At 55.9% G+C, this 23,515-nt stretch overlaps 1 protein-coding gene and 1 long non-coding RNA gene across 8 annotated transcripts in view; one reads left to right on the top strand and one right to left on the bottom strand.

Annotated features, from left to right (window-relative positions):
- Positions 1-766: 766 nt before the first annotated feature.
- On the top strand, positions 767-2,909 carry LOC107546972. The gene is made up of 3 exons (XR_003757798.2): positions 767-1,184; positions 1,620-1,738; positions 2,497-2,909. It is a non-coding gene; the product is annotated as an uncharacterized LOC107546972 (long non-coding RNA).
- Positions 2,910-5,266: 2,357 nt separating this feature from the next.
- HPS5 (HPS5 biogenesis of lysosomal organelles complex 2 subunit 2) overlaps positions 5,267-23,515 on the bottom strand; it is a 59,622-nt gene continuing 41,373 nt past the window's right edge. For 4 of the 7 annotated variants that reach the window (XM_029059562.1, XM_029059567.1, XM_029059564.1 and 1 more), the window contains 7 exons: positions 21,148-21,303; positions 19,091-19,210; positions 16,520-16,633; positions 15,619-15,705; positions 12,999-13,105; positions 9,713-9,968; positions 5,267-6,478 (listed from right to left, as the gene is read on the bottom strand). In XM_029059562.1, coding sequence (XP_028915395.1) covers positions 6,418-6,478; positions 9,713-9,968; positions 12,999-13,105; positions 15,619-15,705; positions 16,520-16,633; positions 19,091-19,210; positions 21,148-21,303 — 901 coding nt within the window. In that variant the 3' untranslated portion in view covers positions 5,267-6,417. The remainder of the gene's footprint in view (positions 6,479-9,712; positions 9,969-12,998; positions 13,106-15,618; positions 15,706-16,519; positions 16,634-19,090; positions 19,211-21,147; positions 21,304-23,515) is intronic. The other 3 variants (XM_029059563.1, XM_029059568.1, XM_029059565.1) reach the window with 3 other exon arrangements.

The raw sequence follows: 23,515 nt of genomic DNA, 5'->3' as shown, positions 1-23,515 counted from the left end.
ATCATTCTTTCCCTGTTAGGGCGTGGAAAGAGGGTGGAACCTAGCCTAGTCCAACCAGATGCAGGGGGGGCGCCTATTCTAATCTGGAAAAAAAATCCAGGGAGAGTGATGCCCGGATGTGTCTGTTTACTGTTGCACTGTCCTCTGCCAAGGCGCTCAGTACAGTGCTCTGCACACGGTAAGCGCTCAGTAAATACGCCTGACTGACTGAATCTCCCTCAGCCACCTTTCGTCTCCGGGTGCGGCGGCTTCATTTCGCGTCTCGCCTGCCTCCCTCGGCTTTCTCCTCCAGGACGGGCTCTCCGGTTCAACGGCGGACCCAACGGCTCAGGATCCAGAAAGGGAGACGTCGCGGGATTACAAAGGACTCGTTCTCCCCTGTTTGGCCAGTTAATAATAATATTAAAACTATTATTATTCTTATGGTTCCCGTTAAGCGCTTACTACATGCCAAGCATTGTTCTAGGTGCTGGGACAGATGCAAGTTCATCAGGTCGAACACAGGACACAGTTCAAGTCCCACAAGATCTCTGTAATTTATTTACTTCTATTACTGTCTGTATCCCCCTCTAGACTGTAAGCTCACTGTGGGCAGAGAATGTTGTCTGCTGTATCGTTATATTATACTCTCCCAAGCGCTTAGTACAATGCTCTGCACACAGTAAGTGCTCAGTGCTCACTGTTATAGTGTACTCCCTCAGCACTTAGTCCAAGTGCTAAGTACGAGTAATTATTTAGACCGAGGGAGGAGGGAGGGTTGGTGAGTCTGGTTTGCTCAATTTCTTTCACGGGGGGGACAAATAACAAGAGTGAAAAAGTGAACTGAGGGCAATATCGATGATGTTTGCTTCAAACCTTTGGAAAACTACCAGGATTCAGTGTTCTCCATGAATGAGGAAATATGTTAAAATCTGTACACAGCGAGCAAACTCTCCCTGGCTGACTGAAAATTAAGGCAGAAAGTAAACATTGTAGGGAAAGTCACGGGAAGCCCTTCCCAAATGAGATTGCCCAAGGGATTCTGCTTGGCTTACAAGAATCGGATAGTTGGTATTTCCAGAATGACTTTATTCTTTCCGATTGGTTGTAGGAGATGAGATGATCTGTATAAATGCGAGCTCCTCTTGAGTGCGGAGCAGCAGCAGAATTCCTGGCTCAGCGGGAAAAGACGTAACCCGGCAAAGGTGAGTGTTCCTTACATGAAGCCTTTCTTCATGAATTGGAAAAATCTTTTAGCTGATATACTGGAGTTAAAATCGGGAGTTTAGGACAGATATGCATTCATTGGATTCTTTCTCTCTCTCTCTCACTCACTCTCTCTCCCTGACTCTGCCTCCTCTCTCAGTCTCCCTCTCAATCATTCTCTCTCCATCCATCCATCAGTCCCTCCCACTCTCCTTCCCTCATTCTCTCCCTTCTTCCCTCCCCATCTCGCTCTCTCTCTTCCTAAAGGAATCGTGTCCGGCCTACAGGTCCGATGGACTATTTCAGTAAAACCCATTTTTCCCCAGACCCTACTCAAAATCAGTGAAGCTGGAGAACTCGAGCGACTCTTCGAAACGAATAAAATGGACCTTGAAAAAAACCCTCAATTAAATTTCCTCTCTTTTGTCCCTCAGCTCAGAAGGAGGCACGGTGAAGCTGTTTGTCTGCATCTTGCTCTTCTCCCTGGCTCTGGGTGCCCACAGCCAGAACTGGTTTCTGGACTCCGGAAGATTCGTTAAGGAGGCAAGTCAAGGTAAGATTCCTCTGACCCAAAGGAACTAGGATTGAAGTATTTGCTCACATTTATTTCCCTTAGACCTTCTCTATCTTCCACTTAGGAGTCAGAAGGACCTGGGTTCTAATCCCAGCTCTGCCTCATGTCTGCTGTGTGAGCTGGGGCAAGTTATTTCACTTCTCTGTGCCTCAGGTACCTTGTCTGCAAAATGGGTAATGAGAGCGGGAGCCCCATGTGGGACAGGGAAGTGAGTAGATACAGGGTAATCTGGTTTTAATAATGTTGGTATTTGTTAAGCGACCTTACGGTAATTTACTGTCAATAAATCCATGACTCGTATCTGTCGAGCGCTTACTGTGTGCAGAGCGTTGTACTAACCGCTCGGGAGAAAACGATCTAACAGAGCTGGGGGACACGTCTAAGCACCCTGCTTCTCATGGTAAGCGCTTAATAAAAACCACTCAAAAAAATACACTACATTGTGGAAGATTTTTTTTTTCCATTTTGTTCCAGAATACAAGTTGAAGTGTTTACTTGTGTTTCCTGCCCGATTATTTGTTTTGATGCACACATATCTATAATTCTCGTTATTTATACTGATGCCTGTTTACTTGTTTTGATATCTGTCTCCCCCCTTCTAGACTGTAAACCCGGTGTGGGCAGGGATTGTCTCTCTTTATTGCTGAATTTGACCTTCCAAGTGCTTAGTACAGTGCTCTGCACACAGTAAGCCCTCGATTAATAGGATTGAATGAATGAAGTGTTCTCACTTTAAGTTTAGCACTTTCCTCCGTTGTTCTGCTGGAAACTCGAGCCACTGTTCCTGGAATTCTGGATGAAAGGTCACCGCGCTCTCCGCGGGAGCTGGACTTGTGCCGCTGTTGAAATACGAGGTGTAAAGTCCAGCCGGCTGCCACTCGAGCGGGAACTAGCGGGGCCGAGTGGATTCTCGAAACTTATAAAACAATGATCGTTCCTGGCTTTCCCGAAAAACATCCACCCCGCCTCGGTGCTACCATTAAGAACCCAAAACGCCGACCCTCCCCGGGAGCCGAGCTGCTTTCCCCTCCTGCGATCCTTCCGAGGGCTCCCCCAATCTTCCACGCTTCTTTTTCACATGGTATTTGTTCAGCGCTCACTATGTGCCAGACGCTGCTCTAAGTACTGGGGTAGTTACGAGCTAATCAGGTCTGACTCGGTCCCCGTCCCACACGGGGCTCACGGTCTTAATCCCCACTTTACAGGTGAGGTAGCCGAGGCCCAGAGAAGTCAAGTGACTTACCCAAGGTCACACGGAAGACACGTTTCTCCCCACATCCCGCCCCACCCGCTCCCAAGAGGCTCATAATCCAAGAATAAGTGTGGGGGGAAATTGCCGGCACGCCCGAAAGGAAAAATAATAATGTCGGTATTTGTTAAGCGCTTATTACGTGCCGAGCACTGTTCTAAGCGCTGGGAGAGATCCAGGGGAATCAGGTTGTCCCACGTGAGGCTCACAGCTAATCCCCATTTGACAGAGGAGGTCACTGAGGCACAGAGAAGTGAAGCGACTCGCCCACGGTCACACAGCCGACAAGTGGCAGAGCCGGGAGTCGAACCCGTGACCTCTGACTCCGAAGCCCGGGCTCTTTCCACTGAGCCAGGCGGCTTCCCAACGAAACGACAACACGCACAAAATCAAGCAAGACACGTATCCTCACCCTCAAGGAGCTGACACTCCAACGGGAACCAACAGGTTGCAACCAGAAATCTGCTTTATTGTAAAAGCAAAACCCACCGGCTTTACAGCAACCATATGGGAAAGCTGGAACGCGTACAAGTTCTAGAGAAGCAGCGTGGCTCAGTGGAAAGAGCCCGGGCTTGGGAGTCAGAGGTCATGGGTTCGAATGCCGGCTCTGCCACTTGTCAGCTGTGTGACTGTGGGCGAGTCACTTAACTTCTCTGTGTCTCAGTTCCCTCATCTGGAAAATGGGGATTAACTGTCAGCCTCATGTGGGACAATCTGATTACCCTGTTAATCTACCCCAGCTCTCAGAACAGTGCTCTGCACATAGTAAGCGCTTAACCAATACCAACATTTTTATTATTATCATTTTCGCCATTTTTCGCGTTGCTTCCTCTCTCTGGGGAGTCACCCCGTGGGCATGGGGTGATCCGTGGGTGAGGGAGGGTCAGTTACAAGCGTGAACTTCTGCTCATCGGCTCGGACAGGGAAATCAATGGGACACGGGCCTTGAATTAGCTTTAGGGGACCAGCAGGGTTTTTCCTTACAAAATGCCTTAAATGAATCCTGTTAAAGAAACTTCTCCCTTTGAGACGTCCTCTCGATCTGATAAAGCTCTAAGCGGGACACCTCCCCCGCCACGGCCACCTCCCTTCGTTTTGTCCTCCGCAGCCATTTTCTGGTCACCCCCGCGTTACCCAGCCCCCTCCCCACGATTCGACTTTAGTTATCGCCCCCAAGTCCCAAGCGTAGGGGCTGATAGCTTCGCTTCTGGTGAATTTCTCATCCTTACACTCACAGAGCCCATAAGCATTGATATACGCCAAGGAGAAGTCATTTGTTTGTACAAACTAATTCACTAGTTCGCAATGCGCCCCACACATCCGATCCGTCACCGAGACCTGCGGGTCTCACCTTCATAATATCGCCAAGATCCGCCCTCTCCTCTCCACCCAAATGGCTACCTTACTGCTACGGGCTCTCGTAATCTCCCGGCTGGATCATCGTGTCAACCTTCTCTCCGATCTCCCTTGCTCCCGTCTCTCCCCGCTCCGGTCTATTCTCCACTCCGCTGCCCGGCTCATCTTCTTGCGGAAACGCTCCGGGCCTGTCACTCCCCTCCTTAAAAACCTCCAGGGGCTGCCTATCGACCTCCGCACGAAACAAAAACTTCTCACTCTGGGCTCCGAGGCCGTCCGTCCCCTCGCCCCCTCCCACCTCTCCTCCCTTCTCTCCTCCCACCGCCCAGCCCGCCCGCTCCGCTCCTCCGCCGCCCGCCTCCTCGCCGTCCCCCGGTCTCGCCCGTCCCGCCCGTCGACCCCCGGCCCGCGTCCTCCCGCGGTCCCGGAAGGCCCTCCCTCCTCACCTCCGCCAAACTCATTCTCTTCCCCTCTTCAAATTCCTACTGAGAGCTCACCTCCTCCGGGAGGCCTTCAAAGACTGAGCTTCCCCTTTTCCCTCTGCTCCCCCTCTGCTCCCCCTTCGCCTCCTCTCAGCTAAGTCCCCTTCTCCCCCCTTTCCCTCTGCTCCTCCCCCCTCTCCCTTCCCCTCCCCTCGGCACTGTGCTCCTCCGCTCATTTGTATAGATTTTTATTACTCTATTTATCTTGTTAATGAGGTGTCCATCCCCTCGATTCTATTTACCGCGATTATGTTGTCTTGTTTCTGTCCGTCCGTCTCCCCCGATTAGACCGGGAGCCCGTCAGTGGGCGGGGATGGTCTCTGTCTGTTGCCCAGTCGGACATTCCAAGCGCTTAGTACAGTGCTCTGCACATAGTAAGCGCTCAATAAATACTATTGAATGAACGAACTCTACACCGTGCTTGATCATGTGTACTTTATTAGACTTTTGCGAGCGCTTAGAACAGAGTTCTGCACGCAGTAAGCACTCAAATACCATCGATCGACTGAGTATCTTCGAGGAGTCGCTGAAAGAAACTTAATTTGTAAATTCTTTTATACCGTGTCCTCACAAAGACAGCTTTGCGGGTTAAAAGATGGTGCGTCGTTAGTATTTCCATAACGAAATAAGCGCAGTTCTCGATATTAAGTTGGTATGATCTAGAATGTCCAGAATACGTACAGACGGCAACCGGTCCATACGCGCAAATTAGGCGGGCGACCGATTTTACAACCGTAAACGCTCGCTGGTTGATGCTCTTCGTTTTCTCAAGCGTTAAGAAGGTTTCCGGTTATCCGGAGATCGTTCCGATCGACGACGCAACAAAAAAAATCATTGATTAAATACAGTATCGTAAGGTCTGGTTTCCCCTACAAAGCAGACGGAGCAGCAATTCAGGTTGCAAGCCGGATGTTGGGAAGACTCGGCGGCACTGCGCTTTAAAGTCCTCCTCGTTCATTCCGTTCTAGCTGAGGTTTTGCTGGGTGGCTCACTTTCACAAGTGTCCTAAACAGTGCTTGATAATCAGTTGGGTTATTTATTAAACAAAAAAAATAAAAACAAAAAACCAACAAATAAACAAAAGAAAAAAACCCCTCACCTCCTGGAAGGAACGGAACACTAATTCCGGGCTCGCTGAGAGCTGAGTCCGGTGCTCTGCGTTCAGTAGGCGCTCAATGATACGCCAGCTAAAGGCGCTCGCCTCCCTGAGCGGGAACCCCTCGCATTCTGCCTACGTTAGAAGACCCGTTCCCGCGAACAGGTGCCGTAAACCGGGAGCTGGAATAGAGTTTGGATACCTCCCCGGGCCCAACTCTTGAAAAACGACCTCGGTGCTTTAACGAGACCCTTCCTTTGGAGTCAGAAATGCGAGAAGAGACGGCCCTCGAAGACCAACTGGCGTGGTTTAAGAGACTTGGACTATAAGTGCCGATCCCGTGGTGCCGGGGCTTTGAGAAACCGTGGGGCCTCTGCTTCCGTCTCTCTTCGGAGCGATTCCCGGGCAGTTGGCTTGGTGATTTGCGAAGGCTTCACGGTGTTTCTTGCCAACTCCCCCCGCCTCCCCTCCCCGGCTAGGCCTGCTGGGACCAGAGAAATCGGTCGCATTTCTCCAGCATGTTCTGGATCAGGGCTCTGCAATCCCGAAGGAAAGAAACGGATCGAATTAGATGCCTTTTCTAAATGTATTTAAAATGAAATCGTAGATAAGGTAACGGAAACGAAATGTATTCATTTCCAGTAACGTCTGTCTCCCCCTCTAGACTGTACGCTGTGCGTGTCATATCGTACTCTCCCAAGCGCTTAGTACGGTGTTCTGCGCACTGTGACAGCTCGATAAATTAACGGTGGTATCTGTCAAGCGCTTACTATGTGCCGAGCACTGTTCTAAGCACTGGGGTAGACACAGGGGAATCAGGATGTGCCATGTGGGGCTCACAGTCTTAATTCCCGTTTTACAGATGAGAGGGAACTGAGGCCCAGAGAAGTTAAGTGACTCGCCCACAGTCACACGGCTGACAAGTGGCAGAGCTGGGATTCGAACTCATGACCTCTGACTCCAAAGCCCATGCTCTTTCCACTGAGCCACGCTGCTTCTCTAAATATGACCGACATCCTAATGGGCTTACTCTCTTAGTAATCATACTACTACTAATAATAGTACTCGTTAAGCGCTTCCAAGCGAATCCCGCCTCTGCCACTTGTCAGCTGTGTGCCTGCGGGCGAGTCACTTAACTTCGCTGTGCCTCAGTTCCCTCAACTGTAAAACGGGGATGAAGGCTGTGAGCCTCACGTGGGACGACCTGATGACCCTGCATCTACCCCAGCGCTTAGAACAGTGCTCGGCACATAGTAGGCGCTTGACAAATACCGACATTATTATTAACAGCGCTCTGCACGTAGTTAGCGCTTAACAAATACCGACATTATTATGTGCCCAGCTGCGTTCTAAGCGCTGGGGTAGATACAAATTAGTCAGGTTGGACACAGTCCCTGTCCCGCATGGGGCTCGCGCTCTTTATCCCCATTTTCCAGATGAGGGAACTGAAGCCCAGAGAGGTGAAGTGACTTGTCCAAGGTCCCAGGGCAGACGGGTGGCAGAGCCGGGATTAGAACCCAGATCCTTCTGGCTCCCGGGCCCTTTCCACTAAGCCGCGCTGCTTCTCAGATGCCCCGAAATCCCAAATAAGGAAAGGAAGGATCCGGCAAGCTGAGCCGACCCAGCTCGGAGTATCCCAAGGGGAGGGGCCGACTTCTGCTTATGAGTTTAACAAACTGGGATTTGGATTTTTGGTTACTGCTGCGGAAGCAAGGGCAAGAAGGGACGAGCAGAATCGGGAAACCCTCTGAGAGAGGCCGGGCTACTCGATGGGAGAAGACAGCTCGCCTCAGCCTCTCCCCAGATTGTTGGCCTGCAGAGGTGAGGCACTTTTCGCAACAACATTTCATTCATTCATTCAATCGTATTTATTGAGCGCTTACTATGTGCAGAGCACTGGACTAAGCCCTTGGAATGAACAAGTCGGCAACAGATAGAGACGCTTCTTGTGAGACCGTTCAAGAAACTGGGCCCCTCTCAAAAGTTCCCTTCCTTCTCTGATCCCCCGATGCGGACGGAAGAATAAACGCAGGAATGTTCTTCGGCCTCATCTTTTTCCTCCTGTAGTTGTTGCCAACAACTTGCTCCCTTTATTCATTCCCCCTCCCAGCCCCACAGCGCACATCTGTAATTTATTTACTTATATTAATGTCCAACTCCCCCTCTAGCCTAGAGCTCACTGTGGGTAGGGAATGTGTCTGTTTAGTCTTATATTGTAACAATAATAATAATAATAATGTTGGTATTTGTTAAGCACTTACTATGTGCCGAGCACTGTTCTAAGCGCTGGGGGAGCTACAGGGTAATCGGGTCGTCCCACGTGAGGCTCACAGTTAATCCCCGTTTTACAGATGAGGTAACCGAGGCAGCTGACAAGTGGCGGCGCCCGCATTCGAACCCATGACCTCTGACTCCCAAGCCCGAGCTCTTTCCGCTGAGCCACGCCGCTTCGCTTCTCTCCCAAGCGCTTAGTACGGAGCTCTGCACATGGTAAGCACTCAATACATAAGACTACTAATAGTAACTCTATAAATAAGACTGCCTGATAATATTAATCGAGGTATCTGTTAAGCGCTTACTATGTGCTAAGCGCTGGGGCGGATACAAGATGCTCAGGTCCCACGTGGGGCACACGGTCTAAGCGTAGGAGGGAGCAAAGGTACTGAATCCGCAATTTCTTTTGGTTAACTGAGGCACAGAGAAGCGAAGCGATTTGCCCACGGTCACACAGCGGATAAGCGGCGGAGCCAGGATCGGAACCCAGGTCCTCTGACCCTCGGGCCCGGGCTCTTTCCGCCAGGCCACACTGCCGTCCTAGGCCGCGGACGCCGCGCCCACGCAGACTCTCGCTTTCAAGGAGAATCACCCAGATCCCCGGGGCGGACCGAAGCCAGATCAGGTCGGCCACGGTCCCTGTGGCCCGTGGGGCTCACAGTCTCGACCCCCACTTTCTAGCAGGGGGAACTGAAGCCCAGAGAAGTGAAGGGACCTGCCCAGGGTGACGCAGCAGGCAAGCGGCGGAGCCGGGATTAGAACCCATGACCTTCTGACTCCCCGGTCCGTGCTCCACCCACTAGGCCACGCCCCTTCTCAGGATTAAGAGCGTGAGTCCCACGAGGGGCCGCAGACCGTGTCCGATCTGACCCGTATCCACCCCGGCGCTTAGCACGGCGTTCGGCACGCCGAAAGCGCTTAACGAGTACCCTCCTTATTAACGGTGCTGTCACGAGCGCTGTTCCTTGCCCTCGCGGGCCTTCCCTCTGGCCCGGTCTTCCTAGGGAAGCAGCGCGGCTCAGCGGGAAGAGCCCGGGCCCGGGGGTCAGAGGTCATGGGTTCGACTCGCGGCTCTGCCGCTCGTCGGCTGGGCGACCGTGGGCGAGTCGCTTCGCTTCTCTGGGCCTCGGCGACCTCGTCTGGACGATGGGGATTAACCGTGAGCCTCACGCGGGACGACCCGACGACCCCGTATCTCCCCCAACGCTCAGAACGGTGCTCTGCGCATAGTAGGCGCTTAACAGATACCGACATTATTATTCTCTGGGCCTCGGCGGCCTCATCCGGAAAATGGGGATGAAGACCGTGAGCCCCGCGTGGGACGAGCCGATCACCTCGTATCCGCCCCCAGCGCTTCGAAGAGCGCTCGGCACGCGGTAAGCGCATAACAGATACCACCGTTATCGTTATCGTCGTCGTCGATCCGACCAGCCGCCGGCAGGCGGCCCCGGCCGAAGCCGGTCTCCGCCGGGCCGAGAGAGCCCCCCGCGCCTCACCTCTGCCGTCTCTCGGCGATCCGCAGGACGTCACAGTGTCGGGTGAAGGTGTCGGACAAGCGGCCCGTCAGCCCACACTCCTGCAGCAGGGGCAAGGCCCGGTCGGGGCCGACGGCCCCGGCCAGGAGGAGGGCCACCCGCTCCGCGTGGACGCTCCGGGGGCCGCCGGGGCCCGGGCCTCCGTCGGGGGCGTCCCGGCCACGCGGGGCCAGGCCGAGGAGCAGCTTCCACTCCTCCACGGTCTCCGGGATCAGACCTACGGGGAAAACGGGGAGGCGGCCGGAATCGTCGTCGCAGCGGAGCGGCCTGGCCCAGCGGCGAGGGCCCGGGCCGTCGGAGGACGGCGGCTCCAATCCCGGCCCCACCGCCCGGGCGGGCCGCTTCACCTCTCTGGGCCTCAGTTACCCCAGCTGGAAAACGGGGACGAAGACCGGGAGCCCCACGGGGGGGGGGGGGGGGGAGGGGGCGATCCGACGACCCCGTATCCACCCCGGGGCTCGGAAGAGGGCTTGGCACGTGGCAAGCGCTCGATACAGTAATTCCTAATGATAATCGCCGCCATCGTCGGTAACGTCGTCACCGATCCTGTCGCCCAAGTGTACTCTGCGAGCGCTCGGTACGGCGCTCTACACGGTAAGCGCTCAATAAAAACAACCCGGTGAACGAATCGCCGTCGTCGTCGTCGTCACGAGCTGGCCGCACCGGGCACTGGGGCAGACGCAAGACGATCGGGTCGGACGCAGTCCCCGTCCCGCCCGGGGCTCTCGGATTAAGGTTTCCGTTTTGATTTCAACGGCTCTTTTACGCGCTTGCTATGCGCCAGGCGCCGTTTTAAGCGCCGGGGTTGATACGAGATAACCAGGTCGGACACGGTCCCTGGCCCGCGTGGGGCTCGCGGTCTTGATCCCCATTTGACAGATGAGGGGACCGAGGCCCGCGGAAGTGAAGTGACTCGTCCAAGGTCGCGCAGCGGACAAGCGGTGGAGCCGGAATTAGGAGCCGGGTCCTCCCGACCGGCGAGCCCCAGCTCCGCCCGCGAGGCCATGCCGCTTCTCTGAATCCGAGGAACGACAGGGATTGAATCCCCGTTTAACAGATGAGGAAACTGAGGCGGAGAAGTTAAGTGACCTGCCCGCGCGGAGCGCCTGGCTTACCGCAGCGGGGCAAGACGATTCAAAAGGAGGTTCTCACGTACCACGACGGTGTTCTCTCCTTCTCTCTCTCACACGTACACACACAGATCTATTCTATTTGAATTTTTTTAATATCTCGGCAGTTTTTAGCCACGGTGACTTTTGCAGGCAGAAGCGTCATGACAAACAGCACGGTGGAGCGGACCGAGTCGGGCCTGGGAGTCAGGAGGTCACGGGTTCTAATTCCGGCCCCGCCGCTCGTCTACTGTGTGACCCTGGCCAAACCTCTTCGCTTCTCGGTGCCTCCGTCACCTCGTCGGGAAAACGGGGATTGGGAGCGTGAGCCCCGCTGACTTGTTTCGATGAGGATGACGAGGGCATTTTGTTAAGCGCTTACTACGTGCAAGGTAACAATGATAATAACGATGCTGGTATTTGTTAAGCGCTTCCGATGCGCAGAGCGCCTGTTCGGAGCGCTGGGGTAGACACAGGGTCATGGGGTTGTCCCACGCGAGGCTCCCAGTCTCCATCCCCATTTTCCAGATGAGGTCGCCGAGGCCCAGAGAAGTGAAGTGACTCGCCCACAGTCCCACAGCTAAGTGGCAGAGCTGGGATTCGAACCCCTGACCTCTGACTCCCAAGCCCGGGCTCTCGCCACTGAGCCCCGCTGCTTCTCTACTGCTGATGTCTGCCTTCCCCCTTCTAGACTGCGAACCTAGGATGTTTCGGTCTGTTACAGAGTTATCCCATTTGCTTAATTAACAGTAGTATCTATTAAGCGCTTACTCTGTTCCAGGCACCGTGATTACGCGCTGGGGTAGGTACGAGCAAATGGGGTCTATTCATTCATTCAACTGCACTTCTTGAGCACTTACTGCGTGCAGAACACTGTGCTGAACTCTTGGAAAGTACAATTCAGCAACCGAGAGGGACAATCCCTGCCCACAGCGGGCTCACAGTCTAGAAGGGGGGAATGACAGACATCAAAACAAGTAGACAGGCATCAGTGGCATCAACATAAATAAATAGAATTAGAGATTTATATATATACACACCCATCAAAATAAGTAATAATAACGTTGGTGTTTGTTAAGCGCTTACTAGGTGCCGAGCCCCGTTCTAAGCGCCGGGGTAGACACGGGGGAATCGGGTCGTCCCACGTGGGGCTCACGGTCTTAATCCCCGTTTTCCAGATGAGGGAACTGAGGCACCGAGAAGTGAAGTGACTCGCCCAACGTCACACTGCCGACGAGCGGCGGAGCCGGGATTGGAACCCGTGACCTCTGACCCCAAAGCCCGTGCTCTATCCACCGAGCCACGCTGCATCAATAGCATTAACGTAAATACGTGATAACGGTGGTACCTGTTAAGCGCTTACTACGTGCAAAGCCCTGTTCTAAGCGCTGGGGGGGATACAAGGTGATCAGGTTGTCCCACGCGGGGCTCCCCGTCTTCATCCCCACTTTACAGATGAGGGAGCTGAGGCCCAGAGAAGTAAAGCGACTGGCCCAAAGTCACACAGCTGACAAGTGGCGGAGCCGGGAGAATTAGATATATATATATATATATATATATATACACATATACACACACACACACATATATATATGAGAAGCAACGTGGCTCAGTGGAAAGAGCCCGGGCTTGGGAGTCAGAGGTCATGGGTTCGACTCCCGGCTCTGCCGCTTGTCAGCTGTGGGACTGTGGGCGAGTCGCTTCGCTTCTCGGTGCCTCAGTTCCCTCATCGAAGAGCCTAAGCCCGGGCTCCTTCCACTGAGCCACGCTGCTTCTCTGAACGGTTTAGTTTAAATGGTAAACTACAACAGACTCTCACTCCACCCCCCTCGCAGCCCGGTGCTCAGACGCTTTGAGAGGCGGCGTGACTCACTGGAAAGAGGCCGGGCTTGGGAGTCCCAGGTGGCGGGTTCTAATCCCGGCCCCGCCGCTTGCCAGCCGGGCGACCTCGGACAAGTCACTTCACTTCTCTGGGCCTCAGTTCCCTCGTCTGTCAAATGGGGATGAGGACCGGGAGCCCCACGGGGGACGACCTGGTGACCTCGTATCTCCCCCAGCGCTTAGAACAGTGCTCGGCCCACAGGAAGCGCTTAACCAATGCCAACGTTTATTATTATTATTTTAGTCGATCAACTCACCATCTTCCCCATCTATCAGGCTCATGTCATCCAGGTGCACGATAATCGTAAAAGCTTCTCTTCTTCTATCCAGTTCCGCGCAGAGAGAGAGATAACCGGGCCAGAAGCTTGGAGAGGGAGAGAGAGAGAGAGAGAGAGAGATTTCACGCATCGAGAAAAGTTAATTCACCCGTCCAGTTGGAAATTCAGCAGCTTCTCAGGGCCCGATTCAGACCGCCAGGCCCTTCGGCGTGGCACAGCCGACGGAGCACGGGACCGGCAGGCGGGAAGTCCCGGGTTCTAACCTGCCACTTGCCCGCTGTGGTGACCTCGGGCAAGGCAGCGTGGCTCAGTGGAAAGAGCCCGGGCTCGGGAGTCGGGGGGGTCACGGGTTCGAATCCCGGCTCCGCCGCCCGTCAGCTGGGTGACTCCGGGCGAGTCGCTTTACTTCCCGGTGCCTCGGTTACCTCATCTGGAAAATGGGGATTAAGGCGGTGAGCCCCCAAGCGGGACAGCCTGATGACCCCGTATCTCCCCCAGCGCTTAGAACGGTGCTCGGCACACAGCAGGCGCTTCACAGATACCGACATTATTATTTTCGGGGCCTCAGTTCCCTTAGCTGTAAAACGGGGATCGAGATTGCGAGCCCCACGTGGGACAGGGACAGCGTGTCCAACCCGACTCGCTTGTCTCCACGCCCCAGTGCTTAGTACGGCGCCCGGCACATAGTAAGCGCTTAACAAATACCATAATCATTCGTCGATTCCTGTAAGCTCGCGGCGGGCAGGGAATGTCACCGTTTACCGTTGTTTCCCCAAGCGCTCAGTACAGTCGTTTAGACGGTGAGCCCGTCATTGGGCGGGGACGGTCTCTATCTGTTGCCCAATGGTCCATTCCAAGCGCCTAGTCCAGTGCTCTGCACGTAGTGAGCGCTCAAGAAGACACTACCGAACGTGTGATTGTGTTGTCTTGTCTCTGTCCATCTGTCTCCCCCGATTAGACTGTGAGCCCGTCATCGGGAAGGGATGGTCTCTTTCTGTTGCCGAACTGTCCATTCCAAGCGCTTAGTCCAGTGCTCTGCCCGTAGTAAGCGCTCGATAAATACTACTGAGTGGATGAATACAGTGCTCTGCACACAGCAAGCGTTCAATAAATACGGCTGAACGAAGGACCATCCCGGCCATCTGAGCTCGTAAATTCCACTCCGAAGTCTTCTTCGAAGGCAACCAACTTGGTTCTCGGCAACCACGAAGGCAACGGGGTCTTCTTAACGATGACGTTGGTATTTGTTAAGCGCTTACTATGGGCAGAGCACCGTTCTAAACTCCGGGGTAGACAGAGGTTAATCAGGTGGTCCCACGTGAGGCTCACGGTTAATCCTCATTTTCCGGATGAGGGAACTGAGGCCCAGAGAAGCGAAGTGACTCGCCCGCAGTCACCAAGTGGCGGAGCCGGCGTTCGAACCCGTGACCCCCGACTCCCAAGCCCGGGCTCTTTCCCCTGAGCCACGCTGCTTCTTCACACCAACACGGCCGAGCGGCTTACGACGCGAAGCTCACCAGGTGACCCATCACTCGTTCGGCCTCGTCTATCATCCAGTCGCACTTACTGAGCGCGGGCTACGTGCAGAGGACTGTATTAAGTGTTTGGGAGCGTACATCGTGACATTCAAGAGACGCATTCCCTACCAAAACGAGCTCCCGGAAGTCAAGGACCGTGTTTTCGAATTATCGTATCGTATTATCCCAGGTCTTCACTGAATTTTGGCTGATTGACTGGTGATAGCACGGCAGTCTCCTAAATTTGTAGCTGCGCATTAAGGGAGAGGGACGCGGAGGGGGAGATGGAGGAGAACTGTGGTATCTGTTAAGCGCTTACTAGGTACGAGGCACTGTGCCAAGCGCTGGGGTAGCTACAACCTGATCGTGTCCGACCCGCTCTACATCCCGCGTGGGGCTCACAGTCTCAATCCCCATTTTCCAGATGGGGTCTCTTCGGCCCAGAGAGGTCAAGTGGCTTGTCCAAGGTGACGCAGCAATTGGGCACGCGGTGGAGCCGGGATTAAAACCCAGGTCTTCAGACGACCAGGCCCAGTGGAAAGGGCCGGGTTTGGGAATCGAAGGAGGTGGGTTCTAATCCTGCTCCTCGTCTGCTCTGTGACCTCAGGCAAGTCACTTCACTTCTCTGGGCCTCAGTGACCTCATCTGGAAAACGGGGATTAAAAGTGCGAGCCCCACACGGGGCGACCCGATTACCCTGTGTAATAATAATAATAATAATGATGATGTTGGCATCTGTTAAGCGCTCACTATGTGCCGAGCACTGTTCTAAGCGCTGGGGTAGATACAGGGTCATCAGGCTGTCCCGCTTGGGGCTCACAGTCTTCACCCCCATTTTCCAGATGACCTAACTGAGGCCCAGAGAAGTGAAGTGACTCGCCCACAGTCACACAGCTGCCTGCTGGCAGAGCCGGGATTCGAACGCGTGACCTCTGACTCCCAAGCCCGGGCTCTTTCCACCGAGCCACGCTGCTTTTCTGTATCTCCCCCAGCGCTTAGAACCGTGCTTGGCACATAGTGAGCGCTTAACAGATACCATCATTATTACTACTATTATTATTATTATTATTATTATTACTTACACTAGGCAATAGAGCCCTGGGCCCTCCTGGGCTTTTCTCAAGAAAGCTTCCGGTCGGCCCCTTCTCTCTCCCCTCCCGGTCCCCAACCTACGGGAAGAGGCACGGCTCAGTGGCTACAGCCAGGGCCGGGGGGGGGGGGTCAGGAGGTCATGGGTTCGAATCCCGGCTCTGCCGCCCGTCTGCCGCGTGGCCTCGGGCAAGTCATCTCACTCTTCTGGGCCTCAGTTCTCTCTTCTGGAAAATGGGAATCGAGAGCGTGAGCCCCACGCGGGACAGAGACCGTGTCCGACCCGACGTCCTCATATCCACCCCAGTGCTTTGGCCGGTGCGTGGCACACAGTAACCACTTAAATACCGGGATCATCATTATCATTATTATCGTTGTTATGAACTGTCCCAGTCACCAATAGGAAGCAGCGTGGCTCCGTGGAAAGGGCACGGGCTTGGGGGTCAGAGGTCTAAGCGTTCGACTCCCGGCTCTGCCCCTTGTCAGCCGCGGGACCGTCGGCGAGTCACTTGGCTTCTCTGGGCCTCGGTTACCTCCTCTGTAAAATGGGGATGAAGCCTGTGAGCCCCACGTGGGACGACCTGACGCCCCTGCATCTCCCCCAGCGCTTAGAACGGTGCTCGGCACACAGCGAGCGCTTAACGGATACCAACGTGATCATTATTATTACCTCAAGCTGCCCTTTGCGACATCTAAATGAGAACCGGGGAGGTAGGGAGGGGCAAGTCAGCCACGCCCCGAGGTTGGGAGAGGAAACGATCATTTGGCTGCTTCTCGGTCAAAGGGCCCTTTCTAAACGAAGGCTCTCTCAAGGATTTCAAGGCCGAGCCTCACGGGGCCGGCGACCCGAAACCATTTCTGGATCTGAGAGTTTCCGGGAGAGGCCCGACTCACCCACGCGATTTACAGATGTCGGCCATCTTCGTTTTGGTGGCAAAATCGGCCGGGAGTTTGATCAGAAGCAGAATGAGGTGACTGTAACCCCAGGGGCACAGGTGGGACCGGGGCCTGTCAGGATAGAGAGGCGCTCGTTACACACACGCCCTTCCGAAATTTCAAAGCCGCCCCTGCGGGAAACCGGGAAGACACCGTCTCCCGGAGGATCGGATGGAGTCCGGGGCGATACTTCCATTCGGCTCGTTCATTCGGCGGTATTCACCGAGCGCTCACCGGGACGAAAGCGGCCCGCTGCGCGTCGAAGCTCCCCCGTGCCGGGCAGCGGCGGCACGGGAGAGAGTCGAGGGCCAACCGCTTTTTGGATCCGCTGCCGGGACGATGGCAGTCGGAGGGCGGGGCGACCCGGGAGAGACGGGTCCGTGGCGTCGCGATGGGTCGGACACGACGCCGTGAGACCGGAGTGGGTGCAAAGCGCCGCGCTGGGCGCTTGGGAGAGGACGACGGAACAATAAACTGACACGGTCCCCGCCCCACGACGGCTCACAGTCTAGAGGGGGAGACAGGCGTTAGTGGAAACTACACAAATATAAGGGAAAGCTTAACTCCAGGAGATAATATCCGGCGATTTCTCGGCAACGTTTCGACGAAGAGGGTCGGTGTCTCTCTTGAAATAAGTCTTCCCCTCGTCAAATCGAGCAGTAATAACGACCGTGTCCTTTTCTCCCCATCCACGTGGACCACGCTGCCTTCCTCCTCCGTCCTCCAAAAGCCGTAAGAAAAGCTCATCTCCTCCGGGAGGCCTTCCCTGACTGAGCCCTCATCCCCCCTTCTCCCTCTCCCTACGCCCTTGGGTCCGTACCCTCTGGGCACTTAGAAGCAGCGCGGCTCAGTGGAAAGAGCCCGGGCTTGGGAGTCAGAGGTCATGGGTTCGGATCGCGGCTCTGCCACTCGGCAGCCGTGTGACTGTGGGCGAGTCGCTTCGCTTCTCTGTGCCTCGGTTCCCTCATCTGTAAAATGGGGATGAGGACCGTGAGCCCCACGTGGGACAACCCGATTCCCCTGCGTCCACCCCGGCGCTTAGAACGGTGCTCTGCCCCTAGTAAGCGCTTAACAAATCCCAACATTATTATTATTGTTATTGATACTCACTCCACTGTCAGCCTCAAAGCACTTCTGCGGGGGTCTGTAATTCAACGTCCGTCCCCCCCCCCCCGCCCAGACGGTAAGTTCCTCGTAGGCAGGAAGCACGTCTACCAACTCTGTTGTGCTGTACCCTCTGGGGTACAGCGCTCTGCACGGCTCCACGGCGGATCGGCGCACTCTACGCCACGGCCCATCGATCGGGCAGAATCCTCCCGGCCGATCCGATGAACGAGCCGTCTATACCGGCTCTCGATCGGATGCCTTCGCGGCTGAAATCATGAGGCGGGCCCATCTCCCGATCGGGCGGGCGGGCGGCGCCGGAACTCTCCGTGAAGCTCCGGAGGAAGGGGAGACCGGGCCACCCGAGGGCGCGCGGCTCGGGGGGGAGCCCCGTGCCCGGAAGGGGCCGCGCCCGGGAGCCGACTCTCCCCCCGATACCCAGACGCGGTCCTTCCCGAGCCCGTCGGGGGGACGCCCCGTATCCGCGAGGGGCCGTGCGCGCGGTTCTCGGGGGAGGCCCGGCGGATCCTCCGCATCCGGAAGCGGACTGGCCCCCGGGGACCGGCGTGCACGCGCTTACGGACGGATCGAAAACGAAATCCCCTGGTGCTGCTGAGCCGGCACCTCCCCGTCCCCGGACCCCGTGTCCTCCCTGAGCCCCGGCGGCTCCGAGCTCCGAGGAGGCGGGGTGGCCGCCGGCGGCCACGGCTCCCACCCCTCTGGCGGCGGGGGCGCCGAGGACGGGGAAGGAACAGATCAGAGGCCGCGGCTCACGACCCCGCCGATAATCGACCCCCGCGGCTGAGTGGAGGGAGATCGGGAGGGGCCCCCGGGGACGACCACGACCCAGTCGGACGCCGCTGTCTGCCGGGAGATCGTGCAACTCACTTCACTCTGCGCCTCAGTTTCTTCATCTGTCGAACGGGGATCAGACCGGGAGCCCCACGCGGGACGGGGCCTGCGCCTAACCTGATCCGCTTGGATCTACCCCAGGGTCTAGTACACGGTACGCGCTTAACGAAGGCCACTGAAAACGATAACACCGGCATCCGCCAAGGTGTTCCGAAGCCACCTGTTTCTCACCGCAGCCTAAAGCCGCCCGGACCTCCCGACCCCGACGGCCCTGGCTGATTAGCTCGGTCACGTTCCATCATTATTATTATATCTGCCGGCGAGCAGACGCGTCCCTCGGAAACGGCTATTCCCTCCCTCGCTGGCCGCGGGCAGTGGCTCGTCGGGAAGGGTCTCCGTTGCCCACTGCGGTAGGACCCCGAGCCGTAGAAACACGTGAGCCCGTCGTTTAGACCGTGAGCCCGCCGTTGGGGAGGGATCGTCCCTATCTGTTCCCGAACTGTACGCTCACAGTGCTCTGCACGTAGTAAGCGCGCAATAAATGCGACCGAATGCATGAAATGTCCCTTTTACCTGGGGTTCCCTTCACTGTCCACGGTGCTCCCGGGGGGGGGGGCGTCACGGGAGACGGCCCAGACCAGCCAATCCAACCGTAGAGACTCGGGCTGAAGAAGCGACTCGAGGAAAGCCATCCTGGAAAAAAAAGATGGGATCGGGGAGGAAGAGGAAAAAGAGGGGGAAGAGGCAAGGTATCCATCCATTCATTCAACAGCATTTATTGAGCGCTTACTACGTGCAGAGCACTGTACTAAGCGCTCGGAAAGTACAATTTGGCAACAGACGGAGACCATCCCTGCCCGCCGACGGGCTCACAGTCTAAGCGGGGGAGACGGGCGGCAGAGCAAAACAGAACGAAACCAAAACAACACCCTCTGGAGCCGTCGGTCCGACATCAGTTTTGACAATATATTAAAAATTCACCACATAACCACAGGTTCTGAGTACAAACCACACACCAAGAAATACCAGCAGAGAAGCAGCGGGACTCGGTGGCAAGAGCCCGGGCTCGGGAGTCAGAGCTCATGGGTTCGAATCCCGGCTCCGCCACTCGTCAGCTGGGGGACTGTGGGCGAGTCACTTCACTTCTCTGTGCCTCAGTGACCTCATCTGGAAAATGGGGATCAACCGTGAGCCTCACGCGGGACGACCTGATTACCCTGTATCTCCGCCGGCGCTTAGGACAGCGCTCGGCACATAGTAAGCGCTTAACAAATACCAACATCATCACTACCATCGCTACCATTCTTCCCCTGTTAAGGAGTGGAAAGAGGGTGGGCCTAGCCTAGTCCAACCAGATGCGGGGCGGGGGGGGGGGGGGGGGGGACGACAGACATAGGTTCACCGGGTTGGACTCAGGCCCTGTCCCACCTGGGGCTCACACTCTTAATTCCCATTTGACAGATGAGGGAACCGAGGCACAGCGAAGCGACTTGCCCCAGGTCACACCACAGACCGGTGGCGGAGCAGAGATCAGAACCCAGATCCTTATGACTCCCAGGCCCGGGCTCTATCTAGGGCAGCAGCGGGGCTCAGTGGAAAGAGCCCGGGCTTCGGAGTCAGAGGTCACGGGTTCGACTCCCGGCTCTGCCACTCGTCAGCCGGGTGACCGTGGGCGAGTCGCTTCACTTCTCGGTGCCTCAGTTCCCTCATCTGTCAAATGGGGATTAACCGTGAGCCTCACGCGGGACAAGCTGATCACCCTGCCTCTCGCCCAGCGCTCAGAACAGTGCTCTGCACCCACTAAGCGCTTAACAAATACCAACGTTGGTATTCTCTTACATCGCGATTATGATTACCAGGGAGCGTGTCTACCACCTCTTGTTGGATTGCTCTTCCGGCATCTAATACAGCGCTCTGCCCGCAGTAAGCGCTCAAGAAACACAGCTAATCGATGGAAAGAGGGCGAGAGATCATTCCCAGTCCCTACGACTGCCTTCGTCCAAATTCAGTCGTGTTTCTTGAGCACTTACTGTGCGCAGAGCCACCGCACTAAGCGCTGGGAAAGTACAATTGGGCAACAGACAGAGGCAATCCCTGCCCGACAACGGGCTCACAGTCCAACTGATAATAATGATGATGTTGGTATCTGTCAAGCGCTTACTCCGCGCAGAGCACGGTTCTAAGCGCTGGGGGAGATCCAGGGGAATGAGGTCGTCCCACGTGAGGCTCACGGTCTTCCCCCCCCCCGGTTTCCAGATGAGGGAACTGAGGCCCAGAGAAGCGAAGCGACTCGCCCGCAGTCACGCAGCTGACGAGGGGCAGAGGCGGGCTTGGTGGAGAAACAGAGAAGCCACGGCACGTGGTGGGCGCTGAACAGATACCATAATTATTCCTCGTTATTATCATCAGTCAGCTATTAAAAGACCGCAAAGGTCAGGCCTCGCAGGACTATCGTGCACCGGTCTCCAATCGAGCGGCCTCGGGACCTCTCTTCTTCTGACGGGCCGTTTCCCTCTTAGCCGGGAAATACAATTCCAGGGAAATCCCGCTCACGGTAAATAAGCAGCTCCGCATCTCCACCTCTCCCCCGGGGGAGAGGAGAAGCGGGAAGTCTCCAGCCTCCGCCTCACCTTTGGTCTTCCGGCCTCGATCCGACGAGGTGATCCAGGTAGGCCAAAAAGTGAGCGGGATCGCGGCGACACAGCCACATGATGTCCGCCGGCAGAACGGAGGGGTAGAAGCGGATGAAGGACCGCAGAGCTTTCTCCCCAAACTTCTCGTACAGCCTGCGTGGAGAACGAATATTCCCGGTGAACTCGAAGCTCCCCGCCTACGCGGCGTTACGCTGGTATTCGCGGCGACTGGGCGGGGACCGTGGCCGCTGCTTCCGCTGCGCCGTCCTCCCCCGCTCGCTTAGCACACCGCTCCGCACACGGTAAGCGCTCCATAAATACCGCCGACGGATTTATCGTCCGGCAAATCCCCCGCCGGTAGCAAGAGATAACCTCCCGCGCGTGTCACGTTGCTTTACGCGTTCATCTGCCCGTCTCCTCTAATAGACGCGACGTCCGTTAAGGGCGGGGGACGGGGTTCCCCGGTTCGTCCGACCGTATTTATTGAGCGCTTACTGCGTGCAGAGGACGACTGGGCAACGGAGAGAGACGATCCCCGCCCACCACGGGCTCAGAGGCTAGAAGCGGGGGGGGGGGGGGACGGACGGACGGACATCGAAACGAGTAAACGGGCCTCAAGGGCACCGGTATAAACAGAAGTATAGATATATACGCATCATAACAAGTAAACAGGCATCGGGAGCATCAATATGAATAAATAGAAGTATAGACATATTCGCATCAAAACAGGTAAACAGGCATCGAGAGCATCAATAGAAATAGAAATATAATCATAATATTGGTATCTGTTAAGCGCTTACTATGTGCCGAGCACCGTTCTAAGCGCTGGAGGAGATACAGGGTGACCGGGTTTGTCCCACGTGGGGCTCACGGTCTCCATCCTCATTTTCCAGATGAGGTCAGTGAGGCCCGGAGTCTCACGCGCACTCCCGATGAGCGGCGGAGGCGGGGTCTGAACCGACGACTTCTGCCTCCCCAGCTCGGGCCCTTGCCACTGAGCCCCGCGGCTTCTCGATGGATGGATGGATGGATGGATGGATGGATGAACCCCACGTTGCGGAGGAGGGAGCTGAGGCCCAGAGAAGTGACTCGACCAGGGTCACGCGCTTAATAAAAGGCGGAAAGGGGGATCTGAACCGGCGACTTCTGCCTCCCCAGCCCGGGCTCTTTCCACCGAGCCCCGCTCCTTCTCGAATGAATGAATGAATGAATGAATGATCCCCATTTTACAGACGAGGGCACCGAAGCCCGGAGAAGAAATAACAATGACAACGTTGGTATCTGTTAAGCGCTTACTAGGTGCCGAGCCCCGTTCTCAGCACTGGAGTAGATACAAGGTGATCGGGTCGCCCCACGGGGGGCCTCACCGTCTCCATCCCCGTTTTCCAGATGAGGGGACTGAGGCCCAGAGAAGCGAAGCGACTCGCCCAGAGTCACGCAGCTGACGAGGGGCAGAGGCGGGCTTGGTGGAGAAACAGAGAAGCCACGGCACGTGGTAAGCGCTTACCAGATACCATAATTATTCACGGTGATTATCATTAGTTAGCTATTAAAAGACCGCAAAGGCCCAGGTAAGTGAGGTGACTCGTTCGGGGTCACGCGCTTAATAAAAGGCGGAAAGGGGGATCTGAACCGGCGACTTCTGCCTCCCCAGCCCGGGCTCTTTCCACTGAGCCCCGCTGCTTCTCTAATGGAGGAATATAGATATATACGCCTCAAAACAAATTAACAGAGAAGCAGCGGGGCTCAGTGGAAAGAGCACGGGCTTTGGAGTCAGAGGTCATGAGTTCGAATCCCAGCTCTGCCACTTGTCAGCCGTGACCTCATCTGGAAAATGGGGATGGAGACCGTGAGCCCCACGCGGGACGACCCGATTCCCCCGTGTCTCCCCCGGCGCTTGGAACAGTGCTCTGCACATAAGCGAGCGCTTAACAGATAGCAACATTATCAACAGGCATTGGCCCTCAAACCTAGCAGAGTACCCGCCGCAGGCCCTGACCGAACCGGACGGCTTGGAAAGACGAAGTCGTTTCAGGAGCCCATCACGGAGGAGGTGCTTAGCCCGAAAGTGGGACCGCTCCGATTTTTAACGTATTTTTTGAACGGTATCCGTTCATTCATTCAGCCGTATTCATGGAGCGCTTGCTACGTGCAGAGCACTGTACTGAGCGCTCGTTAAGCCCTTACCGTGCGTACAGGGGCCGTACCGAGCGTGGGGTGGATCGAGAGAAGCCGCGGGGCTCCGTGGAAAGAGGGCTTAGGAGTCAGAGGTCGTGGGTTCTAATCCCGGCTCCGCCGCCTGTCAGGTGGGTGACCCTGGGCAAGTCACTTCACTTCTAGGTGACCTCACCCGTCAAATGGGGAT

This window comes from Ornithorhynchus anatinus, chromosome 3 (assembly GCF_004115215.2).
Source record: "Ornithorhynchus anatinus isolate Pmale09 chromosome 3, mOrnAna1.pri.v4, whole genome shotgun sequence".
Lineage (NCBI taxonomy): Eukaryota > Metazoa > Chordata > Mammalia > Monotremata > Ornithorhynchidae > Ornithorhynchus > Ornithorhynchus anatinus.
Note: the sequence above shows the minus strand (reverse complement) of the source record. Positions and strands in the feature narration are given on the sequence as shown.